Below are 24,479 nucleotides of genomic sequence, written 5' to 3'. Positions count from 1 at the left end.
AAAGACGGGGGACTGCCCACACAAATAAGTAGAAACAATGCCCAGTTTAGAACGAAGATAAATGCCAATGGCATGAATCCTCATATGAATGATGCGAAAGAACGAGTACAGTTGGCCACAGAGTGTAGTATTCCAAGCTTGCCATGCTTGCCAGGGTTTCCAGGGTGACACACTAACTGCATGAGTGAGTGCGTTTATATACGGCACTCGAATAAATCAGATAAAGCACTTACTTTTCTAACAATGCTCAGATAAATTTAATGCCTTGCAGAAGTAGTAAATAAACATTTCGTATTTTCATATTGCTTAAGTAACTGAAAAGATAGTTAAGATCTACTTAAAATGATTTTTGGCTGCGAGAGTAACTCGCTAATTAGTTGCATTTACTTAAAGCACCCCAAGTTGATTGAAACTTATTTTGCGAGTGCACTCTGCTCTCGTCTATTCTTTTCCGTACAAATGAATTGTTGTTTATTTGTCTCTTGCGCACGCACACTCTGACAAATTGCTGCCGTATATTTCAAGGCATTTAGCTGCTCCGCGTTTATGCAACAGTGAAACAACAATTGAAATAAAGGACTCTGCTTCCTCATGGATGGTGGCTGCGATGTGCGGGTGCAGTGAACCCAGGAAACTCGGCCACAATTCGCCATTTCTGGGCTCAAAGCTTAATCCGCAGGAGACGAAATTCGATTTGGCAGTGCCAAAGGATTTCACCCAGCTTGACACACGCTCGTCAAGGCAAATATCTTGGCAGGCGGCGCTTTGTGACATCGTTTGCATGCCGAACATGAATTTCAAAGATTTCGCCGCCGCAGCTGACACTCGTTAGCAGCTAAAGATGGCCTTCATAAGGAGAAGGGGACCTCCCTTCCCTCGAGAAAAACGTGACAAATTGTGAGAAAAACTGTCTGCGCTTTTTATATACCTTTTCATCGATCTATAATAATGAGGTGCATAAATTGCCGTAAGCCGTAAGCCAGGGACCTAAAATTGCATTATTTATTATCGAAAGTACCAAATGAAGCGCCTAATCAGGCACGCTCTTCAAATGCAGCGAAACTATGTAAATATGCAGTGAGAAAATTAAAAGCAAATGCAAATGTGACGTGCAACAAGGGCAAAACCTTGCAGCTGTGTGCAGCATGTGTGTGGCATACCAAATTTAGAAAATATTTATGCTAATATTTTGATGGACAAACATGGTAGCAGCATAAATATTGCTCTAAATTTCAGTCAAGTTGGTGATAAATTAACCAGCAAAATGCCAGCTGGCTTGGCTTACGTTTTTCCTCTTATTTGATTATTGCCCTGATGGAGAGAATAAATGCGCTTGCATACTCTAGACTTTTAGACAGCCAAAAATAAAAAAAAGATAAAAATTGTATTTTTCCTACTATTAAATGAATTTTCTTTAAATATGTAATATTAGTTTCCGCTTAATAATAAATTAATTAATTTAAAGTAATTTAATTTAAGGCCAATAGTAAGTAAGTAAAATTTAAAGTTAAATTGATTTTAATTCGCTGCAATCTCATAATCTTGACCAATAATGCTCGCATTTATGGCATTCTTAACCACTTGTTGACCCCAAAAAGAATTCAATTATGCAAGCAGAATGAAAACTTGGCCCCAATGGTGTCCAACCACAAGTAAATAAAGAAGCCAAGGAATCTCTGCCAGGGATGAGAGCCAAAGGATCCACCTTCTCGTGTCAAAGGAAGCCGCTGCCAGAAGCACACAAAAAACACCAGCGAACACCAACTTTGCGTACTGGAATTTCTAATACGCTGGCAAACTGCTTGGCTTTTAAGCTGAAGACAGTTTAACTTTAACTTTTGCTAAACAAAGGCGAGGAAAACTTTTTCAGCATCAACTTTACATGAAAATTAAATAAGTGCCAGCTAAATACTCGAGGGCTTGTGGGAAGTAGGCAAGGGAAAGGAAATGAAGTGGGAGTTACCAAGGCAAGACACAAAATTAATTCAAAAACAAGAGAGAACGCTATAGTCGAGTTCCCCGACTATCTGATACCCGTTACTCAGCTAGTGGAAGTGCGAAGGAGTGTCTTCAACTCTGACAGTTTTTGGCGGTTTGTGGGCGTTGGAGTGGGCGTGGAAAATTTTTTTTGGCAAATTGATAGAAATTTACAAGACTAATACAAAAATGAAAAAATATCAAAACATTTTTCAAAAGTGTGGGCGTGGCAGTTTTGGGCGGTTTGTGGGCGTTGGACTGGGCGGGGCAACATGAATCGACAAACTTGCGCTGCGTCTATGTCCCTGGAGTCTGTATACATAATCTCAACTTTCTAGCTTTTGTAGTTCCTGAGATCTCGACGTTCATACGGACGGACATGGCCAGATCGACTCAGCTATTGATCTTGATCAAGAATATATATACTTAATATGGTCGAAAACGCTGCCTTCTGCCTGTCACATACTTTTCAACGAATCTAGTATACCCTTTTACTCTACGAGTAACGGGTATAATGAATTACAGTACTTGGTTATAAAAACAATCAGGTAAAATACTTTAAAGGCATTACAAAAGTTTGAAAAAGCGAAAGTGCAAAACAGATATCAATATCAACACTTTAAAATCGAATCTAGTTAAAAATGTGTAATTAATTGCACCATTAAGCAATCACTGTCTCAACTCACTTGACTTCTATCAACATTTCTTCAATTTAAATTTTCCGTGCATCTAGAAGCACGCTTCAAGAATCACACAGCCCAAAGAATACGGCAAAAATGGAAAGCACAGGATGTGGTTCAGCCAGAGGAAGTCATCTGCCACTTCCTCCACAGAGGACAATCAGGTAGAGAAGCATGAGCATCCTGAAGCTCCGGCGGTAGCAATAAAATCCTTTGCTGTTACTTTGACAGCTGCTGCTTGTCAAATTCCAAATTTTGATTTGGGCCATGCATAAATAATTATTTAATTTTAACACCCCAGGCCAAGGGCTATTTTAATATCAAAGACAAATGTTGCCCGCAGAAGTCAGCTAATTCACAGTTTATATGCCATTGCACGCTGCCACCCAGAAAGTGGCAGGCAAGATCCTAATCAGGAACTATTTTTAGGGTCCTGACAAATTCGTGTCGCCTGCCTGGACATTTATCATCGTTTAGGCGTCTGTATATGTAACCTGACTTATTCTAGTGTGTGTGCCTTGTCACAATCAAAAACTCTTGCAATCATTACGGCATATTCCAACAATTCTCCGGTTCCCTCGCTGGTTTTTCAACTTCATTTTCATTCAGAGAAGTCAGCAAGTTGCCGGCAAGTTTTGCTTCCGCTTCGCTATCCCAGCTTTCCCACATCTCCCAGCAGAACTTTCCTCTGCCAGTTTGCAACTGTCTTCTTGCCCACGATTTTCCTACAGTTTTCTCCTCGTCTCTCCAGCTGATTCCCTTGTTTTCAGCGTCTTTGTGGCAGCTGCAAATTGTCGCATTAAAGTTTTGCACTGCGTCCTGTTGCCGGCTGAACTATGACACTTTACTTTGAATCGATTCATTTCAATTTAATGCCACCGCAAATTATGCCTTCGTCGAATTAATCAATCAATTGCCACGGAGAAATGGCTTTGAACTCCTTTAGTAGATGTGTTCTAGGCAACAACTTGTGATCCGATTACTTAAATTTACTAATGTAAATTTTCATTCATTTTCACTATATTTATAACGATATTTTGCTTTGAGGTTTCGAAAAGCATAGATATAAATATGGTGGGTAGCCACTACCAGGGAAAGGACTAAGCCATGTCGATGGCCAGAAAGTCAGGAACCTGAAGATAAACTGCCAAGTGCACGGATTCCTCAACAGGATATAAAGCACTTTAATTAACTTGCGGACGCGAGGAATTCCTAAAAGTTTCCGGGCATCAACTTTGAACCGCAAGGTAGTTTATTGTGCAGGGATTGCGGTGGGGTCGCAGCTTCAAGCAGCTGGAATGCATTTGCCCACTTACCGCATTATAGTAAGGATACCAATAAGGATACGCAGGTATGTGCCCTGAGCAGGCTGCTCTTTTCACCGGTGCAATTAATTTCGTTGAACATATTTGGGCACAAGCGGCAGTTCGCTCATTTGCGGTCCTTGGTTACGGCTTGAATTCTGCCTTTGGTCCTGAGTTATGCACGTGGTTAATTCGCAAAAGGTATATTTAATTAAGTTGTGTTGGGAGACTAAAAATAATCCCCATGGGTCCTGTGAAAATATTGTCCCCTAACTGAGGACTCCATAATGCATGGACAAACATAAGAGTCCTGGCAGCTGACTTGGCAAAGTATGCAAACAATTTTTATCAAAACAGAAACTTAAATAAAGCAAACAAATTGATGTGACCCATACTTTGAATATAACAAGATTCTCATCTCTCACCCCCAAAAAAATGAACAAAACAGGGAAGACAGGCAAAACAAAAATGGTCCAGTATCTTTGGCCCAGAGCACAATTTATTGGCTCGGCATTCATTCATCAGCAGGACGAACTCATCAGACTGTAATAATTTGCTATCAGAGAGTGTCACGAACACGGTGCCTGGGGGCATGTGGGGGTTTTATGGGGAGGTTGGTCGAGTAGTGGCAACTAAAGGCTAGGTGGAGGGATCGGAGGTAGAGAAAATATTGGTTGTGGGTGTGGGTGTTGGAGTGAGCTTAGCAGTCAAAGTAAAATTGAATAACGGCACGAACGACACATAAGTGGTGGGAGGGGCTAGGCAGCGATTCCTATCCAAATAAGCAATCCCGGGGTGGGTCAAAGTCATCTTGGTGATACCCTAGAAGAGGATTTTAAGTTTCAATATGCAAAGAAGGACTTAGATATTTTTCGAAAAATATCCAACCCTTTATAAGGCTTAACAACTGTGCGAAACCGTAGATTATAATTTAATGCGTTCACAGGAAACCCTAGCTTTTCCGAATGAAAATTAAAGTTTAATATCGAGTGTGACCAAGTGTTATATAGATGCAATTAAAAATAAATAATTTAGTGTGGCCATGCCGCGCAGAGCCAAATGCAATTAAATTCAAGTGAAATAAGCAGCCCTAGTAATTTGACTTTTTTTGAGCTCCTTTGCTCTCGGGTTTTCAAATAACCTTGCTATCCCCTACAAAACGGACAAAACGAACAAAAGAGGGCCAAAAAAGGGAGGAACCGGACGAGAAATGGGAGAAAAAAGCGGCGTTGGGGGAGGATGTGCAATGGCAGTGTAATGTCAAGTGTGCGGAAGCATAAAACAAACTCCTAACGGGTTAGCTAGCAACTCTTTTTTCACTCTCTCCCCTTTCTCCGTTCGAATGTGTGCGTGATGGTGTGTGTCCGCATGTATTTGTATTTGTCTATGTCAAGTGTCAACATTTACTTCGTGACAACACAAATTGTGGCTGTGGCCATTTTAGCACCCGCAACACTGCTCGTGTGAGTATAAGTGTGAGTGGAAAAGCCACAAGTGTTGTCCCTTCTTGGGATCGTAGCTCGCCTGTTTTTCCTAAAATGTTGTTGCCTTGCCTAGCTCGGGCTTGAGATTTTTCATTTTAGATGCGGTCGCCAACTTGCCACGCATTAGCCTCCCTCTGTCTCCCTCGCTCCCGCTCCCTTTGTGCATTGCAAATGAAGCCACAATAATAAAAACCCCAGGCTCTCATGTGAATACACAGAGAATAAATACATAACATAATTTACCAACAACTCATTCCAGGTTTCTCTGCTTGCCTTCCTCAGGAAATTTGAGTTTTGGGTTAGTAAGCTAGTTTGGCTACCTCTACATTGGCGACTTTTGGATACCAAAGTCCTCCAAAATGATTCGTCGTAATACATTACTTAATAATTTTTTTCACTGTTCCGCACGCACACACGAGTGTTTTTGTGGCTTTGCCAGACTGCAACAACCTACAAATTATAGTTTCAAGCTGGCTTTCCCCTCCGGTTGTAGTTTGTCCTCCCAGTCAGATCCACAGTCGCACTTGTAGTAGCTGCTCTTATCTTCGGTGCTAACATGCTGAATGGTTTTGCGGGTTAGCTGCCACGGCTTCGTCCTTTTGCCCCTCTGATGTCATTTCTGTCGCATCGTAATTTCTAATTTGTTTGTATTATTGCCGCAGTTCTCTGCGACTTTCTTGCCTTTTGAGTTTGTCTCTATTACGGATGACATTTCTGACGTCTAAATTGAATAATGCTGCTTAAGTGCGACGTGCGAATGTGAAGTTTTGCGTTAACTTGACATTTTCTAGATGTTTCATTTATTTTCTAAGGAGCGCTGGTGAGTATCTCGTCACCTTAACAATTATTTTTTAATTGATTTCGAAATGACTATCCAAAAATCTCATTCTGTTCTGCCATTTCTCTTAAACTTGTTGTATAACACTTTACAGTTTTGCTATAAGTAAGAGAACACTGTAAAATATCTGATTTTAATATTAATAGTGGGATTTATTTTAAAATTTATTGTGAACATGTATTCATTAAAGCATTCCGAAAAACTTTTATACGCATGCAGTCATGCGAAAGCTTTCTTATAGTGTTGAAAAAGTCCTTATACTACTGCTTATACCCATTTCGAAATTAGAATACTGTCGGTCTTATACCCTAAATATTATGACAAGAAAGTACCAATGATAAATAAAAATTCATTTTCTAGACATATTTAATGCTATAAGTTTTCTATAAAAAAAGGAGAAGACTATATTATATAAGTTTTCTATAAAAAAAAGGAGAAGACTATATTATAGTGTATAAGTACCACAGGCACCATAAAAGCTCTTCGAAAGGACTCCTTTTATAAGACATCGCCATCCCTCGTTGAGTTCTGCCATAAAGCTTTTGTGGAGAGTTAAACTTAGATTTCCCCACACCTAACTTGCTTTCACCTCTTTCAAATATTTTTTGAAAAATTAAGCGCCTTGGCTTAAATGCGAAATGGAATATTTTAGCAGAAAATAGTTATCGCCCATTTCACCAGAAATGCCACAATTATTACTCCATTATAGGTGTTCACGGCATTCAAAGTTGTTCTTTTATTTAAATATTATTTCTCAAGTTAACCACACGTCTGGACCACAAAGGCTTTGGTTTGCAAAAGTCGGCCCTAGCCATTTGCACATATGTTCACTTGGATAAGTCTTCTGGCCGAGTTGTTTGTGCCATTCGCAGTGATTATGTTTTGGCAATTGCCAGAAAACCTTTATACATTATAAAACAGTTTGGTCTGCCAGTTTGTAAAGTCGTCCAGTCAAAGTTTAATTGTTGAGGTTTCTGTTTGCGTCTGACATTTGTGTTTTTCGACCTCGCCCGCTGTGAAACTTAACTTGCATATATATGAGAATTTTTATGAGCCACTCATTAAGTATTTGGTGCAAAAGTTTCAGCAGTTTTATTTCTGCATTACTCCGATTTTTTTTCTGCTGCGGCGTGTGGTCAGCCAAAGTAAGTCTCAAGTGCAGTTGACTTTTAATTGGGGTCGAAATCAGTGGCGATGGCGACGGCGAAGGCGTAATTATGCAATGGAATTTCCAGCAGCGAGATTAGTATTCCTTTTTTTCACCAGCTCATGCAAATTTTAGTATGCGCAATTTAGAGTAACTGCCGGAATGTCAAAGCTTAAGACGGGCTTATCTGTCTGTAATATATGTAAGTATACATACATATGTATATGTATATGTACATATATACTCGTATAAGAAAGTGACTTGGATGACCGCCGCAAGCGGTTGCAATTTATAAGAACTTATCGATGCCATCAATCACCTCAACGCACATGGTCTTTACCTCGAGCTAAACTGCAGAGTCTGATCTAGATAAATAACTTTATTAAGTGCAGCAAGTCCTCATGTCAAAGTTCCAAACTTGAGGGAAAAATGCAATTGCTTCGGCAGTGGGATGCGGGTCACAAATTGAAATTGAACTTGAATCGAGCGGCAAGGGCTTTGTGCTCGATATTAATCAGAGTTGATTGCCTGTTAATATGGCGAAGCAATTGGATGGCAATCGCAGCTAAAAGTTTCAACCAAACGCTTAAAATTAATTTTCAAGTGGGGGAAGGTTGAACTATTTAAGTTCGAATTGGTATAAAAACTAAAAGATGCTTTAAGTGCCAACGCAAATGTAAAGTACATTTTAATGCAAAGTATTTTGCAAAAATTCTGAGATAAGAGCGTGAAATACAAATAATCAATAAAACACACGCTTCGATTGTCCAAATTAACGAGAAAAATTCACTAGCAAGTGCTTATCAAAATGCTCGTCAGTGCAGCAAATGAATTTCAAAACCGCTGAGCATCTGCGACTTTTCCTCGCAAGCTTCTGTTTTCTAATAAACTTCGAAAACATAAATTAACAAAACGCCGCAGATTCACCCCAGAGATGCAGCTTCATAATTAAAAAGCTCTCTGGCTGCCCTGGAGGAGAGTCTACTCTCGTGGGTTAGCCCTCAACAACTTAAACTCGGAAGAAAGTAGGTGAAAGTACTATTTAAACCAGCCTTGCTGAAATGCTCAGGAAAAAAAAATTGTTCCACTTGCCGGGAAAGAACTCTTTGGCCAAGTTAAATATGAACAGAAAAAGAGGAAAGGCGAAGGAAAAATAAACAACAGAAATATGAGAGCGGCAACTTTTAACCCTTTATTCAAAAGGGTTGCCTATCTCTTGTTTTTTGTGCCTTGCCCTAACTTAAGGCAGTAGTAAATTTGGGAAACATTTCGAAGGGGTGAATATTTCAGGCTTTTGTTGCTTATACTAATATAATCCCTAAGCCGGATCCTCTTTTCTCAGAGTATTTTTCTATCATTATTATCAATTTTAATGTCTGAAAAAGTTTGAAATCAGCGTGGTTTTACTGCTTGTCTGATATACACTTTGTAACTTCGCAAAATTCGTTGAAATTTTTAAATAAAGTTAGGTTTTGTTTTGTTTACTAATAATAAACATTCTTTCAATGCCCATTTATCAATTTTTTGTAGTGCAGCTTAATTCTGGTCTGCAAAAGTTATCAGGGAGAGTGGTCAAGTTTTCGTTTTCATCAAGCATAAAATAACACGGACTGGCACTTACCAATTAACAAAAGTTTCCAAATATGCATTTGAATGTCGAATGCGGCTGAGTCCATTCAAGTTAGAAGCAGGCGATTTAAAAGGCCCGCCACTCGCCAGCGTGTTTTCTCCCCCTCTCTTTCGGTCAGTCTCAGTCCGTTTCTTTCGCTTGAAGGATTGTGCAGTCCGTATCCTTGGTTTTCCACAGGATCTTAGGCTCGGAAAGGCTGTCGATGGATGCGCTCAGCAGTTGGGATTTGTTGTCGCCACGGCGTAGGCAGCAGCATCTTGTCCGAAACTTTTTGATTTTAATTGTTGCATTCGCCTGGACTGCGTCGCCTGCTTCTCTTGCTTTTCTTGCTTTTCCCGATTTTCCTGCTTTTCCAGCTTTCTTGCTCCTTTCCGAATAACAGAGGCAATTAAACTTTCAGCTCTTTTGGTCGGGGTTGGCAATCGTGCAGTAAATGACTGACCCCGTTCGGATTTATCCCGTCTGTGTCCTTTGGTTATCGCCGTAGTATCTCTCCCTGTCACTTCTCCACTTCCTGTTGGCTAGCTGCAATTTTATGCAATTTTCTGGGCCAATTTGAGGACTCAGTCTCCGTTGTTTCTCGCCTTGCTTGTTTGGCCTGGACTTTAAGTTATTTTTACTGTCGGTTTTGTGTTTTCATTTGGGGAATTGGACAGTTTTTAACTGGATTTGTCAATTATTGCGATTTTGTACTTCCCATTGAATCCAGCTTAAGTTGTTGCCAGCCCTGCAAAAGAGTAAAAACGAGAAGCATGAAGATAAGATTTGCGTATTCGGATACATAAAAGGAGGAGAAGAAGATATAACTGCTCAAAGCATCCTTAGAGTAGATATAAGCTCAAAAGTTAAACACACTTTGGTTTTTTCTGTAAAATAAGCTTGAATTTTATAAAATGAAGTGTCCTGATACATACAATTTGAATAACTCTTTATATTGTAATTAAAATAAAAGAAAGTGGCCGGCTTAACAAGATCACACTTGCTGGTATTTAAATTCTGCGATGATTCCAGGTTCGATGATTAATTATAAAAGCAGTCAAAGGGCAACATAGTACAAATTATTGGCATAATAAATATTGTACAGGAGAAAATACAAAATACCAACATACGAGAGGAGACACAAGGCGCGACAAGCTGAAATATTAAGTGCGATTAAAAATGCAATAAATGCGAGCACATAAAAGCGAAATTGAATAATTGTGTGACACATTTTTTCCCCCATACTTAAAGCACGATGTGCATATTTGCGAGCCAAACAGGCAAAAGAGCAAATGAGTTAAACAGTAGCCTTTTCATAATTAAAATATTAAATAACGTCGGCAAATTTGCTTCCAGCTCACCGAAGTCAGGCAAATAAAACAGAATGGCTTTATTTGCATTTATTGTTGCCATTTTGGCTCCGTTTACGTGCCATTATGTCTCATTGGGGTCTCATAACAATAAAGCAACTTTATGTACCCAAAAATTTGACCCTAAATGTGCTGTAGTATGAGCTCTTATCATCGCCTTGATGATCCAAAATCCGTTGCTTCGATTAAACTTAAGCCTTGCGAACTGATTAATGATGGTGGGGTGGTCGTGTTTATACTCTCAAAAGGGGATTTCGAAGTTTTTGTAATAAACTTCTTCACATTGCATTTGAGTTTGAGCCTCGTCTGCTCTCGTTCTTTTTTTTTGTGGAGCTTGTCTCTTTTGTGGAATGAATCACTTTTCTCGACGTTTTGTTTTCTAGCAACCGCAAAAGACAATACGCCGGCCTGTGTGTGTGATTTCCCAGTTTGCATGTGTGGAATGGCTCACACACACTCACGCACTCGCTGAGAAAGACTGCTATTTAATTTAAGAAGTAGAGCGCGTAAAAATTGTGCATTGTGGCGTTCTCACAATGAGCAGAGTGCGAAGGGGAATGGGTAAAACAGGGACTTATCTGCACTCCATGCACGCTTCTCCATTTTTCCTTATTTTCCAGCTCTTTTTTTTTGTGATTTTTGTGAGCTTGGCACAACAAAAGACAGTTTAGAAATCGCTGAAGGGTCGCAGACCGACATTGTGATTATGTTTCGGAATAGATGCAAATGCTGTCAGTTATTATGTCAAGTGTTTGTCGCTTTAAGAGGGCCTACTCTCTACTGTGCTACGTGAAATAAAGGGTGAGTCGATTAAAATGGTAAAATATTTACAAAAATATGTGAAAATGATATAGAATGCGAAGTTAGCACCACTTTCTTTTGCTATTCTGGCTAATTCCCAAGTCTGCCCGTGCAAGCAGAACTCTTTAGGCAAATTCATCCGGCAATCACACAGACCATTTATCAAATACTTTCCCATCCCTGCGAATTAGAGACGAAAACTTTTCTTGCAACACACTCTCACGGACACTTTCGGGCAAACTTTCATCGAACTGGTAGCAATTTAACACCATTTTATGCAGGCGTGAGATGGGCGAAAGTTAATCTCCTGCTATAAATCACAAGTTATTAATGCTCAACGTGTTCGCTGTAGTGCTCAATTTCCCAGAGGAAGCTGCTGCATCATCGTGATTATCATCAACTCCGACCTTATTGGCGTCTCATCACCAGAGGATCTAGTTAGTTGCCTAATTAGTGGCGAGCTCTATTTAACCCAAATTTCAACAACTTACTTAAGTTGGGGGAACTTTGTATGCAGCCTTGCGTTTGCAAGTAACATGTTTATATTTACGCAGAGAAAATGAGTTTTGTTGGGTATGGAAAGCTTATATGCTTGCATTTCTTCATTCCTAGTATAATATTTTTGGGGTATGTCCTTACATGTTATTTAATTTTATAACGATAATGATAGAATAATCCACCACCAGATAGCTTAGCCAAAAGCCCTTTGATGGAGCTCATCAACAGTTGCAAATCAATGCCAGGACCTAACAATTCACTCTCCGGATGGTGAGTGTCTCAAATTTTCACATGGGACAAACTAAACTCGCACTTCATTCGGACAATTGACATGACCACTGACACGTGTAAGCCATGGCACGCGCTTTTCGAATTCCACGTATCATCTCCATGCGGTTCACATACATATAGATATATATAAATATACTCGTACATATATATACATTTCAGGATCTACAGGAGAATCGGACTAGACTAGACTACGATGAGGAGCAGCATCTCATGTTTCTGCGAAGGACATGACGATGTCATTGTCATTGGCCAACCAGCCAACCAGGCCAAAACTCCAGCGTCACGTCACGTCAACGAAACCAGTGCCAAACGCAAAGCAGAATCCAAATGCGACTACAGATTTGGGCGGGGAAGGGGCTGGACGGAGGGGCGCGCCACCAGATAAGGGGGCGTGGCATGGCGTAGCGTGGCGTGGGCTCCAGACAGATTCGAGGAACAAGGGGACAAAGCATGAGTTATGGCTAGATATGACGACTGTGCTCAACAATTTCTCTCCATGATTCTTTATGATTGTGGTGCCGGGTGGTTTTTAAGTGGGTGGTGCTGCGGTGCCTTGATGCAATAGTCACTGTCTGCTCAGCTCATGGGAAGGATTTTTTACGAGCGACATATGTTAGTTCAAGTCGCCTAGGAAAATATTCTCTAGAAATATATTACTATTTATAAGGCTAGATCTTGAATTAGGCTTTCGCTTATTAAAATATAATTTTTATTTAAAATAGCAATGAAATAAATATAATTTTTTAGTTAGTTCCTTTAAGGTTTATTTATATATGACTCTCAAATCCTTTCTTTCTGTAATACATTTAAAAAATCGTACTTCTGTTGATTATCTTCAGGATGTTGGTTCGCACTTTTTCCCTCCTTTTTCGCAGACAGCTGCTTTTGATTTCCTTGTGACATGTGCTTAATCCAATTTCCAATGCAATTGTCGCTACTGGGATATGCCAAACTGTGGGGATGATGCAACTCACGAGGACCCCCTATCATGTTTCCCAAAAACGCAACTATCCTGCTCTCGTGCGTGGTAAAGGGACTCCATTGTGGCTTGACAGTGTGGGGAGAAAGTTTTTATGTTCTTGCCATTTCCCCGGGCAACGCCCCTACTATTTGGGTCCTATAAATGGGAGCTGTACAACTAGATGATGGACAACCATTCGACTCTGTTCACAGCGGTTGTCCGGTAATTGTCGAAAAATTTCAAACCAATGCCCTGGCATCGCACATGGATGAACACAAGTCAGATGGATAATTATGTTCACGGAGCAATATGCCCGAAAAACAAATGACAGGTGCGGACTCTGACTAAGAATGGTTAAGCACTGGAAACTCGATGAGTTGTCCGCCCAAATACAGAACGAATTAAACAAATCTACGATGTTTGTCAACCATTTCGGATGCTATGTTTCGGTTGCCTTTGCTGTTTCTGATTTTTGCTGGCTACACTGGAGGGAAGAACTGATTTTAAGTTTAAAAACTTGAAAGTAAACATATACAATAAATATTCGCGGCGTGAGACCTACACAAACACTTTCCCGGTAGCAATGCTTGTAAGGTACGCAAATAAAAGGAAAGGCATTAAAAATTCACAACAGCATTTTGCCAAGTGTAAGACCATGGGGATCTAACGATTGAGCGTGGTTGAGCAATTTGAAAGCTCAATCATGTTGCTGCAGCTGTTCGTGCGAGTGGCCAAAATGCTGAAATGCCGAAAAACCGAAGCGCGTGTCCTCCTGCTTTAGGGGTTTTTAGGAGCACCTCCACCACCACCACCACCCATCGCTCACACTCACACATGAGCAAATTATGTAAATGACATTAATCCTTATGGCGCACAATAGTTTAACGGTTCGGCGCTTTATTGTCACGTCCCAAAGGGAAGGCAGCACCAACAATGCCAAACTCCGGCAGTCCGAATGCCATCGGACCGGACTGGACCCGTAGTCCAAAATCCACAGTCCGTATTCCGGAGTCCTGAGTTCTGAGTCTGTAGTCCGGTCATTTAATGCCCACGTGCTGGGGGATTGCGTGTTCCTCTCTTCGGACATCCATTCGCTTGGCCCCCCAAATGACAGCAAACTTTTCCTTGTTAATTGCGAAATCACTTGGTGGAACAAAAAGGAGCATTTCCCCTATATATACGGCAAATATACCGCACCCAAGGACTCACCCACTGCACAGCTTACATAATCAATTACGTGATCAACGTGATAGCCTTTCTCTTGATTTGATTTATGCCCTGGTACTTGTATCTCAAGATACACATAAAAAAGTCTTGCCTTTAATTAATTATGGATATTTTTATGGACAAGCCAAGGGATTCTATCTTCTCTCGATCAGATAAAATATTTACCGAACTTTATGGTTTGGGAAAGAATACAATACAAAAAAATATGCCCCTAGCTTTTATGATCCCAGCATTTCGCAGTATGCCCATTTTATTTATTATTAATTACACAACAGCGTTTTACACTCTGGTCATAATATATCATATTGATTGCATGTTGACTCAAGTAATGCCGTCCAAATGGAGTGAAAATGCAATGTGCGTTCCAAGTCCAAGCATTTAACTGCTGGTTATTAAAAATTAAGTGCTTTTAAGGGCGAAAGAGGTAAAGCTAGTTGATTGTTATAAAAACGAGAGCAATACAATCGACATTAAGGGTCAAATAAAGACCGCAATAATCACCGAAGAAAAGTGAGGGAAAATTGCAGGCAATTACACCTGAAGGGAGAAACATATAAAAGAAAACCAGCTGGTGGTGCTAATGTCTGACCATTTTCCAAAGTGCTTTTCCATGCGCTCATCCAACCCATCGAGTGTGTTCCCCACACTTCATTGGGTTTTTCGCAGTCCGATTAATTTGTCCGTCGCCTAATTAGAATAATACAACTAATGTGGCCGGATCATGACACCCAAAAACCCCACCAACCTTTTTTCACATGCGCATAATTAGCTGAAGCACTTTGAGTCTTCCCCGCCCTCTATCCATATCATTAACCTTCGAGCCGCATAAAATCATGATGTATAAAAAGTGGAGGAAACCTTGGTGGAAAAGAGGAAAATCACAGTTTCGTTTTATGTACTCACATTAATGTGCGTTTCTGGGAGGGCACGAAAGTGGGGTGGTGCCCTCGGGAACTGGGAACTGGGAACTGTGGGCTTGGATGAATGTTCCCCATGTATGGCCGTGGAGTTCTGGTTTATTAATTCACTGGGAACATGCAATCGCCTTGTTTACGAAAAGCTCCATGTTGATATTACCCACAAGAAGATGGCCAGCCAAATATGTCCAAATTGCGTACAGGATAATGTCCTGCAGCGAATCACTAGGGAGACGCTAATGCTTAAAGCCTTGGTTTTACTTTTATAAATTGTTATGCGAACTTATTTCTCATTATCCTTAATTATGGTTTAGCTGGCGATTTTGATGGCTACCAAATCATTGACGGGAAAGCATTTTATACGTGCAATCATGACTTATAATGCTCCGTGCAATTATTATCATGAAGCAAGTGCAGATATTGCCCAACATGCCATCCTCTAATGCTAGAGTCAACATCACAGCATCCCAGCTATTGCCACTTAAGTGCCTTTGGTGACTCCTGGCGGACAGCAGCTCGGCCCTTTCACAGTGGAATTTCTTTAAATATTTAAAGAGCAATCGACTGCCCTGGGATCTCAATCAGTGCTCGAGAGGCACAAGAGCGAGAAATTAAACATGCAGCTCGTTCATTTTTGGGTCACTCAATTAAATGAGTGCATCTTGAAGAGCACTTGGCAAGGTACATTCTCCGGCTCCTGGAAAAGCACTCGCTGACTTTGCCCGCCCATCCCACCAACTAAATCGATTGCTGCTCACTGTTCGATGCTGAATGCCCGTTGTGCAAGTCGTAGTCGATGGGATGTCTTTGTTGTTGGCCCAGTCAAGATGGCTTTTGATTAAAAGGACATTGGGAAATAAAGTAGAGCAAAGTATGTGCTAAACTTTGTTCAAGTAAGAGCAAGAAAGACAGTCAATGGAAAAGAATTCCCATGCCCAGCCAACGTACTCAGGAGGTATGTAATTGTTAAGTGCTCATTAGAAATGCTCCAGACAGAGATGAGGTTGCATGGGTGTTTTTGCCGTGTGCCCTTCTCCTCCTGGCCAACTGCATTTTCAATTAAGGAGAGCCAAATATTTTGGCTGCACTTTGGGCGAAGGAGCCAATAAACTGTTGAATTTACGGCAGATCCTAATAGCTTTTCGCTCATTTATCCCTTCAGCTCGTCTGTATATCCCAGAGCAGCTCAACGCCTCCTGAGGAGAATCTCCCTTGCAATTCAGTTGAAACATTTTTGCAGACCCGATTGCAATTGCATGCTCCCCTCTCTTTTTTGATTGCTTTAATTGCTTTCACTATTCCTGAAATGCTAAACTTAAAACTTCCATGCTAAATTAATTAAATGTAGTTTATTTTCTAATAATATACTCATTAATAGAATTTTCCAAAAAACAAAAAGTTTTCATTGTTATTTTGTATCCTTGTTACAGATTATTTTATACCAATTCTGAATATGCACCTCATTCCTTCAATTTCCAATGCCTTTCGATTTCATATACAGCCGCAAGCCGCCTTAGAGTTCAAGAGCTCCGTTCAATCTCTTGCATCGCCAAGTTCTTGCCACTTTGAAGCTTACGTTTTGGAACAAATTGAATTGCTATTAGGCACTCTTGGCCACAATTTGTAAAAGCAACAACAATACCAACAACAATAACAACAACAACTGCCAATCGACCAGGGGAGCAAGTGATGTGTGCCAACCGCATTAGTGCATCTTCCAGTCAGCAACGGTTTTGCCGCCTGATCCTGGACTCCCTTTGCTGCTCCTTTTCCTGTCCTGGCTGCTCCTTTTGCTACTTTTTGCATTCACAGTTGGATGGCCATGCTGGGAACTTTTACCACTCGAGTACATTTGGTTTTTGCAGCCGATTAACAGTCAAAAGAGGGCAACAGTCGGCTAAAAACTAAGACGTTGCAGATTGTTGCAGGCGACTTTCCGCTTTCAGCACTCACAAAAAAATATTTGTCTAAAAATTACACTTCTCAATTACGAAAGTAGGGGAAGGAAAAAAACTTGAAAAACGTTTTTATTTACGCATTTTACTTCTCGTAATGCACACATTTCAGCTTCAAGGATTCAAAGTAAGTGATCATGTATATACAAATTAATAATATTCCCTATAACTTTTGGTAAAAACCTACAGCTCTAGTAATTCAAAATATATTTCTTGAGTGCATTTGATTCTCCCCTTTTTGTAGCACATTCTCCCTTATGCAAAGCCGACCGCAATATTATCCAACTTAAGAACTGCACCAGGCAAGGCGCATATTGACTTCTCCGTTCGCCAGATTGTTTCGGTCCTGGCCTGAAAAGTGTTATTCCCCACTCGCAGTCCTTACCTTGTGACTATAATATTTGATTTTTACTATCGCTTGGCATTGTTATGCGAGTTGTGTGGGTCGGGGCTCGTGGGATCTCGGAGGAGATTTCAATGGGCATTAGCATAATGTGCAGTATGGTCTGTCTGCCCTGCTAAATTGATTTTTTCAACAATTTCCGCTGTTATGTGGCATTATAATTTTCACTTGCCTCAATTTTAGTTCTTAACCCACTTTACACACAAGTTGGCTGGCAAAACTTAACAACAGGAAGAAGCTGATAGCAGAAAATAACGCACACACGGTATCAAACTGGCAGCAAACAGTTTTGAGTTACAGCGGAAGGTGTAGGTTCAAAGCTCTGAGAGAAAGATTACGCGGGTGGGAGAATGTAACGGGAAGAATGTCAGTGGTAAAGGTGGAAAATGGGTGGAAAACTGTTTTGAGAGCATGGCAAAAACTTTAACGTATGCCTGCTCTTGCACTTTTCATTATAAACATTATGCATGTGTTTGGTTACAGCTAAAATTCCATCAGTAGATAGAGTCAGACCGAGTTTAATACGCTCTTTAATCCAAGAAGTGAGGTGCTTTAACAATCTATTTAATTTTGAATGAGTTTTGTTAAAGCACACCTATGAACACAGATAGGACATATTATTATTCTTTTAAGAACTACACGTCTAAAACCTTCACCTTGTATTGATTGACAATCATTGCGTTGTACTTGTGGGAACTTATAAAAATTCTTTAAAAAAGTCACGGAAAATCCCTCCTTTTTCTGATATGCGTACAACGGAAAAGTTTAAGGAATTTGCTCTGCGTGTGCTGAACACAAGTTTTACAAACAAAAATAAAGGAACTTTCGCAGGAAATTCGTATTCTTGTTGACGTGAAAGTAATTTTCTGCACATGACAAGTTATGCTAAGTATGAGAAGAGTTCTGGTTTAAAACAAGATATGCTTTTTCTGCCCTTTCAGATCCGCAAATATTATTTAACTTTTACTACGTCTTATTTAGGGAAAATTCAAAAGAATACCAAGTCAGTTAAATTAACTAAATAATTGAAGTACAAAAATTGCCGGACAGAAGACAGGAAAATATTTCGCACACATACACAGTAAAATATGAATCGTTTTTGGTATATAAGTTAAGAAATTTGAAAAGTTACCGATTTGCAAAGTTGTAAATTCAATTAGTCCCGTGCAAGGATACAGTGAAGACATCGTGGTCTTCTTACAGTCTGTTACCTTTTTATATACATTAATCATAGAGTAAAAGAAATACTAGATTTTTTGAAAAGTATGTAAAAGTATTTAAGAGGTAGAAGCAAGATTTTCCGATCCAAAACTGCCACGCCCAAACTTAATATACATATATTATTTTTTTTACTTTTTTCATTTTAATATTTTCTTGCCTATATCTATAGATTTTCCAAACAAAAATTTAAAAATTTCTTGTTAGGAATCCCACTAGCTGAGTATCTGATAGTCAAGAAACTCGACTACAGCGTTCTCTTCTGTTAAACTAAATTAAACTAAGCTTACAGGCGAAAAGTTATTGTGTCACACAACTGTAGTGTGAGTGTACTTTTCTTACTGGGCCGAAGAGTAAGCAAAAGTCATTTAAACTTTCGTATGCCTGGTCAGCCATGACTTAGCATGCATATCTCATACTCAGGACTGGAAACCCTTTCCTATACAGAAACTTTTTCGATATTTCAAATGCAGCGAGTGCGAGATGGAAAGGATGGATAAAGAAAGGGGTTGCCGGCTTGTAGACAATAACTTTGCAAAATCCAATTACGAGAGCTGAAAATGTTTGGTGTGCCTTTATTTTACTTTTCGGTAGGTTTTTCTGCAGCCTGCATATTAAATTAGCCAGCAAATTGAGTGAGCCCTGCAACCTCTGACCTTTTTTCCCAGCCCACAGCTTTATTCTCAGGTTTGTGCTGCCAATTCGAAATCAAATTTTCTTTATGGCCGGCTCGGTTTTACCGAATCAGGTCGGAGGGATATCTGACTCACTAATAAACACGTTAACAATGCAGGAAAGCAGACCTTGCCAGATATTGCGTATACGCAATGTCTTACGTGTGCGTGCTTCGGTGAAGAAGCTGTCGGTGCTGCTCCCCTCTGTCCCCGGGGTTAATTTCATTTGTCAATATGAAAGCGCAAAAGTGATTTACTTAAGTGTAAACTCATTTTCCACTCAACAGCAGAACAATAACAGCATTGCACTTTGTTTGTTTGTGTGCTGTTGCAAGTGTCGCTATATTCCTGTCACACACCGGCAGCAACAAAAACAACAACAATGTCCCAGCGCTTTTCACCTTAACAACATAATGGCAATCAACTGATGGAAATGACGCAGCCACAGCTTCCAGGAAGGATTCGAGTGGATGGCGAAGGGAATTGAAATTGGCTTGGCTGGAGTGGAGTGGGGTGGAGCGTAGTTGGCGAATGGCGAACGTAGTTGCCTCTTGTTGCCCCTTGTTGCCCATTATTCATTTAAACCTGGGGATTGAGCAAAAAGTGTTGCATTGCCGCACAATCGACAAATAAGCCCTAGGCAATGTGTATTCTTTTTCAGCAGCCGACTCCTGGATTTTCCCTTTAACTTCCTCAGCAATTGAGATATTCATCCACACCCACAACGTCTGCGGCTTTCGATTTGTTTGCAATTTAGATGTATATATCGTGTGCCAGCAAAAGGTTGCCCTTCCTGCTTTCTTGGAAATTTGTAAGTTAGATAAAATTGCTTTTGATAGACGAATGCAGCATGTGTGTATTCCTAGATTGTGTGTCTTTATTTTTTATTGAATGAGCCAGATTTGCGCTGAGATAACAATCAACCAGGCCGACGGCAATTGTTCAAAGTATTTATGGGTGCTCAATTTGAATTGCTCCGCCAAAGACGATTTGCTTTAACAATGCGAGGAGACTACAAGACATTTTCATAAATAAATTAAAAGAGATTGTCTGAATGGGATTATTAAGCGAGCTTTCTCGTTCTTAAACAATTCCGTAATTTTTACTCAGCATTTTAATTGCTGGAATGAAGTATTTCAATAAAATTCGAGTTCTGTAAGTACAAAAAGAAATTGCTATTAAGGAAACCGGTTTGCTTTCGTTTGGTTTCCACACGTACGTAAGCATTGTGATTACAAGCTAACTGGCATCAATATATAATCAGTATTACATACTCACGTGTATTTCAACGAATTTATTATTCTGTTTGCTAAGGTAAAACTCCTATTTATTCCTATACATAAATTATTCTTATGTCAGCTCTAGATCATTACTTATAGATATATTCATTCTCGTTTCTTTTAGTCGACTTCATTTAAACGAAATTGGCAGCGTTTACCTAATGAAATTCCGACCAATGGATTCCTTAAATCTTAAATTTTAATGTCAAAACACACTTTCTCGTTTTTTCTGTTTTTGTTGTTTCCTGGCAGTTACACCATGATTGCCAGACATTGCTGTTGCTTACCATTTCAGATTACGGCCAGAGTTTAGTTGGCGCACAGGGCTTTTCCCTTCTAGCTGACACATGCCTACAAGCTTATTTATAATAAAAAATCATACATGAACGCACAGACAATGAGACAATGGACGAGAATGGTTGGTACAAGCGGAAAAGGGGGTGGATGGGGAGTGGCAGGACACGGGGAAAGCGGAAAAAAACACACAAACAACAAGAAAAACGGCACAAAAATTGCTGGTTTGGGGAAAATGGGGAAACGGGAGGCGGCTCGGCTCCGTCGGAAACTTGTGCTTTTCCTGCTCTTCCTGGGAATTTTCAGAGCCGTCATTAACTGTTATGCGTATGTGTGTGTGTGTGTGAGTAGCTGGGTGGGGAGTTATATAATACAGGGACTCATACAAGCACACCTCATCTAACCATTTATTGACATCATTTGGCATGGCAGATAACATTCAGCCAAGTGCAGAAATGCACTGAGAACTATTTAAATTACAATTGGGTAATTTGTAAAAGAAACAAGAGAGAACGCTATAGTCGAGTTCCCCGACTATCTTATACCCGTTACTCAGCTAGTGTAAGTGCGAAGGACAGTTTTTGGCGGTTTGTGGGCGTTAGAGTGGGCGTGGCCAAAAGTTTTTTTTGCAAATCGATAGAAATTTTCAAGACCAATACAAAAATGAAGAAATATTAAAACATTTTTCAAAAGTGTGGGCGTGACAGTTTTGGGCGGTTTGTGGGCGTTAGAGTGGGCGTGGCAACATGAATCGACAAACTTGCGCTGCGTCTATGATCTGTATACATAATCTCAACTTTCTAGCTTTTGTAGTTCCTGAGATCTCGACGTTCATACGGACGGACAGACGGACGGACAGACGGACATGGCCAGATCGACTCGGCTACTGATCCTGATCAAGAATATATATACTTTATATGGTCGGAAACGCTTCCTTCTGCCTGTTACATACTTTTCAACGAATCTAGTATACCCTTTTACTCTACGAGTAACGGGTATAAATAGGAAAAAAAAATCTTATACAAATTATTAAATTTGTTTGCAAATTATTATAACCCTTCTCAGTAAAGTACAAATATTTAAATAATTACATAATGTAATATATGTTTAAATAACAAACTCCGATACATTATTTATAATATTATATTAAATTCAATTAGTATTTTTTCCAAGTGTATTGTGTAACAGCGAGATTTCCCAGATGGGTCAGTGGGCGTGGCGTGTGGCAGGTAGTGCAGGAAAGAGGAAGAAGAAAACCTGCCACCTTTACCAAGTCGCCTGCAAAACCTAACAATGTAATGAAATTTTCGAAATATCTATGATGATTTGCGGTTGCCATGATTGCCGGCCAGAAGACGCTAGAGCCAGTCCCAGTTGCACTCGTCCTTCCATTTCGGTCGCCTCTCCACTCGTGTCCTTGTTTCACACATCCTGCTCACCTCGTCGGCTGACTTGCCCCATTGGTTTCCTGGCTGACAAAGCCAAGTGACCGAAGTCACACTTTGGTATCTCGGGTCCGTTGAGTCCTTTGAGGCGCCATATGAATGTGTGCCTCACATAAGTATGTGCGTGCGCTACTACATTAAGCTTTAAAAATTGATTATGATGATGTGGAATTTAAAACAAGAGAGAACGCTATAGTCGAGTTCCCCGACTATCTGATACCCGTTACTTAGCTAGTGTAAGTGCGAAGGACAGTTTTTGGCGGTTTGTGGGCGTTAGAGTGGGCGTGGCAAAAAGTTTTTTGGCGAAGAGATAGAAATTTACAAGACTAATACAAAAATGAAAAAATATCAAAACATTTTTCAAAAGTGTGGGCGTGGCAGCTTTGGCGGTTTGTGGGCGTAAGAGTGGGCGTGGCAAAAAGATTTTTTGCAAGTCGATAGAAATTTTCAAGACCAATACAAAAATGAAGAAATATTAAAACATTTTTCAAAAGTGTGGGCGTGGCAGTTTTGGGCGGTTTGTGGGCGTTAGAGTGGGCGTGGCAAAACGTTTTTTTGCAAATCGATAGAAATTTACCATACCAATACAAAAATGAAAAAATATCAAAACATTTTTCAAAAGTGTGGGCGTCGCAGTTTTGGGCGGTTTGTGGGCGTTAGAGTGGGCGTGGCAACATGATTCGACAAACTTGCGCTGCGTCTATGTCTCTGGAGTCTGTGTGCTTATTCTCAACTTTCTAGCTTTTGTAGTTCCTGAGATCTCGACGTTCATACGGACAGACAGACGGACAGACGGACGGACAGACGGACAGACGGACGGACAGACGGACATGGCCAAATCGACTCGGCTATTGATCCTGATCAAGAATATATATACTTTATATGGTCGGAAACGCTTCCTTCTGCCTGTTACATACTTTTCAACGAATCTAGTATACCCTTTTACTGTACGAGTAACGGGTATAATCATAAATTGCGACTCGTATCACTCGTAGGTAATATATATTTCGAAGCAAAAGCATGTTGTTACTATTTCGATTTGGGAATATTGAGACATGACGTGTAATGCTATGAGTGTGATGTATATACTTTAAGGCCCCAAAATCTGCAGGCTTTAATACGTTTTATTGCAAAATTTTATTTTGGTTATATTATATATTCATTGCAAATAATCCTTGTTTCGCTTTCGATACAAATCGTCATTGGTGTTAGTGATACAAATTTAATTGAGACAATTGTGTGTAATAAGTGAGCACTCATAGTTATCAATTCTTTAAGAGATTGGTGAATAAATGAATTGGAAACACTAATAGCAATTGCAATTACCCAGAATTTCTGCGGATATCCTTCAAGCACCGGAGGCTTTATTTTTTCCAAAATGAATGACAATAAAATTCGGAAATAGACTGCACTACCCACTACTTGGATAATGGCGTTGATGACGTGGAAGACAGGCTTTGTAATCTGAAATGTGTTTGTAATGGAATTTCATTACTCAACAATCATCAAACTTTTTTTCTCGTCGTTGTGCATTTTTGATATTTACTTCACTAGCCAGCCTCAAAATGGGCGTAAATTTAAACTGACAGCAGACAATAATTGTATTATTTATGGTGATGACGATGGCGCACAAGTGCGGCACGAGATTTTGCTCGACTCACTACCATTCTGACTTCCCAAAAGTTGTAAGGGAATTATTGTGAAATTTGTGGGAAATATAACGAATATGCGCATTCGCAATGCGATGAGTCTGGGTGTATGAAAATGTCTGAGAGTTTTGTCGCATGCAAACATAAATTTTTGTGTGCCATGCAAAATAACGTAATAACATTAAATATGCAAATGCCTTTTGTCAGCCATTGCATTTGCACATGACAAACAGTGCAAAATGGGGAGTGGTCGCAAAATGTGGGGCGGGCCACACATTTACTTGTATTTGTATTCATTCATGATGATTGCAGAAGGAAAGAAATGGCGGAAAAGCTGGGAAAGCTGAAAAAGTGTGGAACGGGACACGCCGGCAATGCTGTCGACTTCATCACACATTTTGCAATTTGCATAAAGTGAAAATGATGCACATTTCTGTTTTCCTACGACAATTTGCCT

The 24,479-nt window shown here is 40.0% G+C and overlaps 1 protein-coding gene across 1 annotated transcript in view; it reads right to left on the bottom strand.

Annotated features, from left to right (window-relative positions):
• Nucleotides 1-24,479, bottom strand: part of LOC6529437 (putative neural-cadherin 2) — a 117,279-nt gene that overhangs the window by 63,615 nt on the left and 29,185 nt on the right. The window contains exon 3 of the mRNA XM_015196859.3: nt 9,052-9,787. Coding sequence (XP_015052345.1) covers nt 9,052-9,106 — 55 coding nt within the window. The 5' untranslated portion in view covers nt 9,107-9,787. The remainder of the gene's footprint in view (nt 1-9,051; nt 9,788-24,479) is intronic.

Source organism: Drosophila yakuba, chromosome 2R, assembly GCF_016746365.2.
Source record: "Drosophila yakuba strain Tai18E2 chromosome 2R, Prin_Dyak_Tai18E2_2.1, whole genome shotgun sequence".
Taxonomy (NCBI): domain Eukaryota; kingdom Metazoa; phylum Arthropoda; class Insecta; order Diptera; family Drosophilidae; genus Drosophila; species Drosophila yakuba.
The sequence above is the reverse complement of the archived record's forward strand: the minus strand, read 5'-3'. Positions and strand labels throughout refer to the sequence as shown.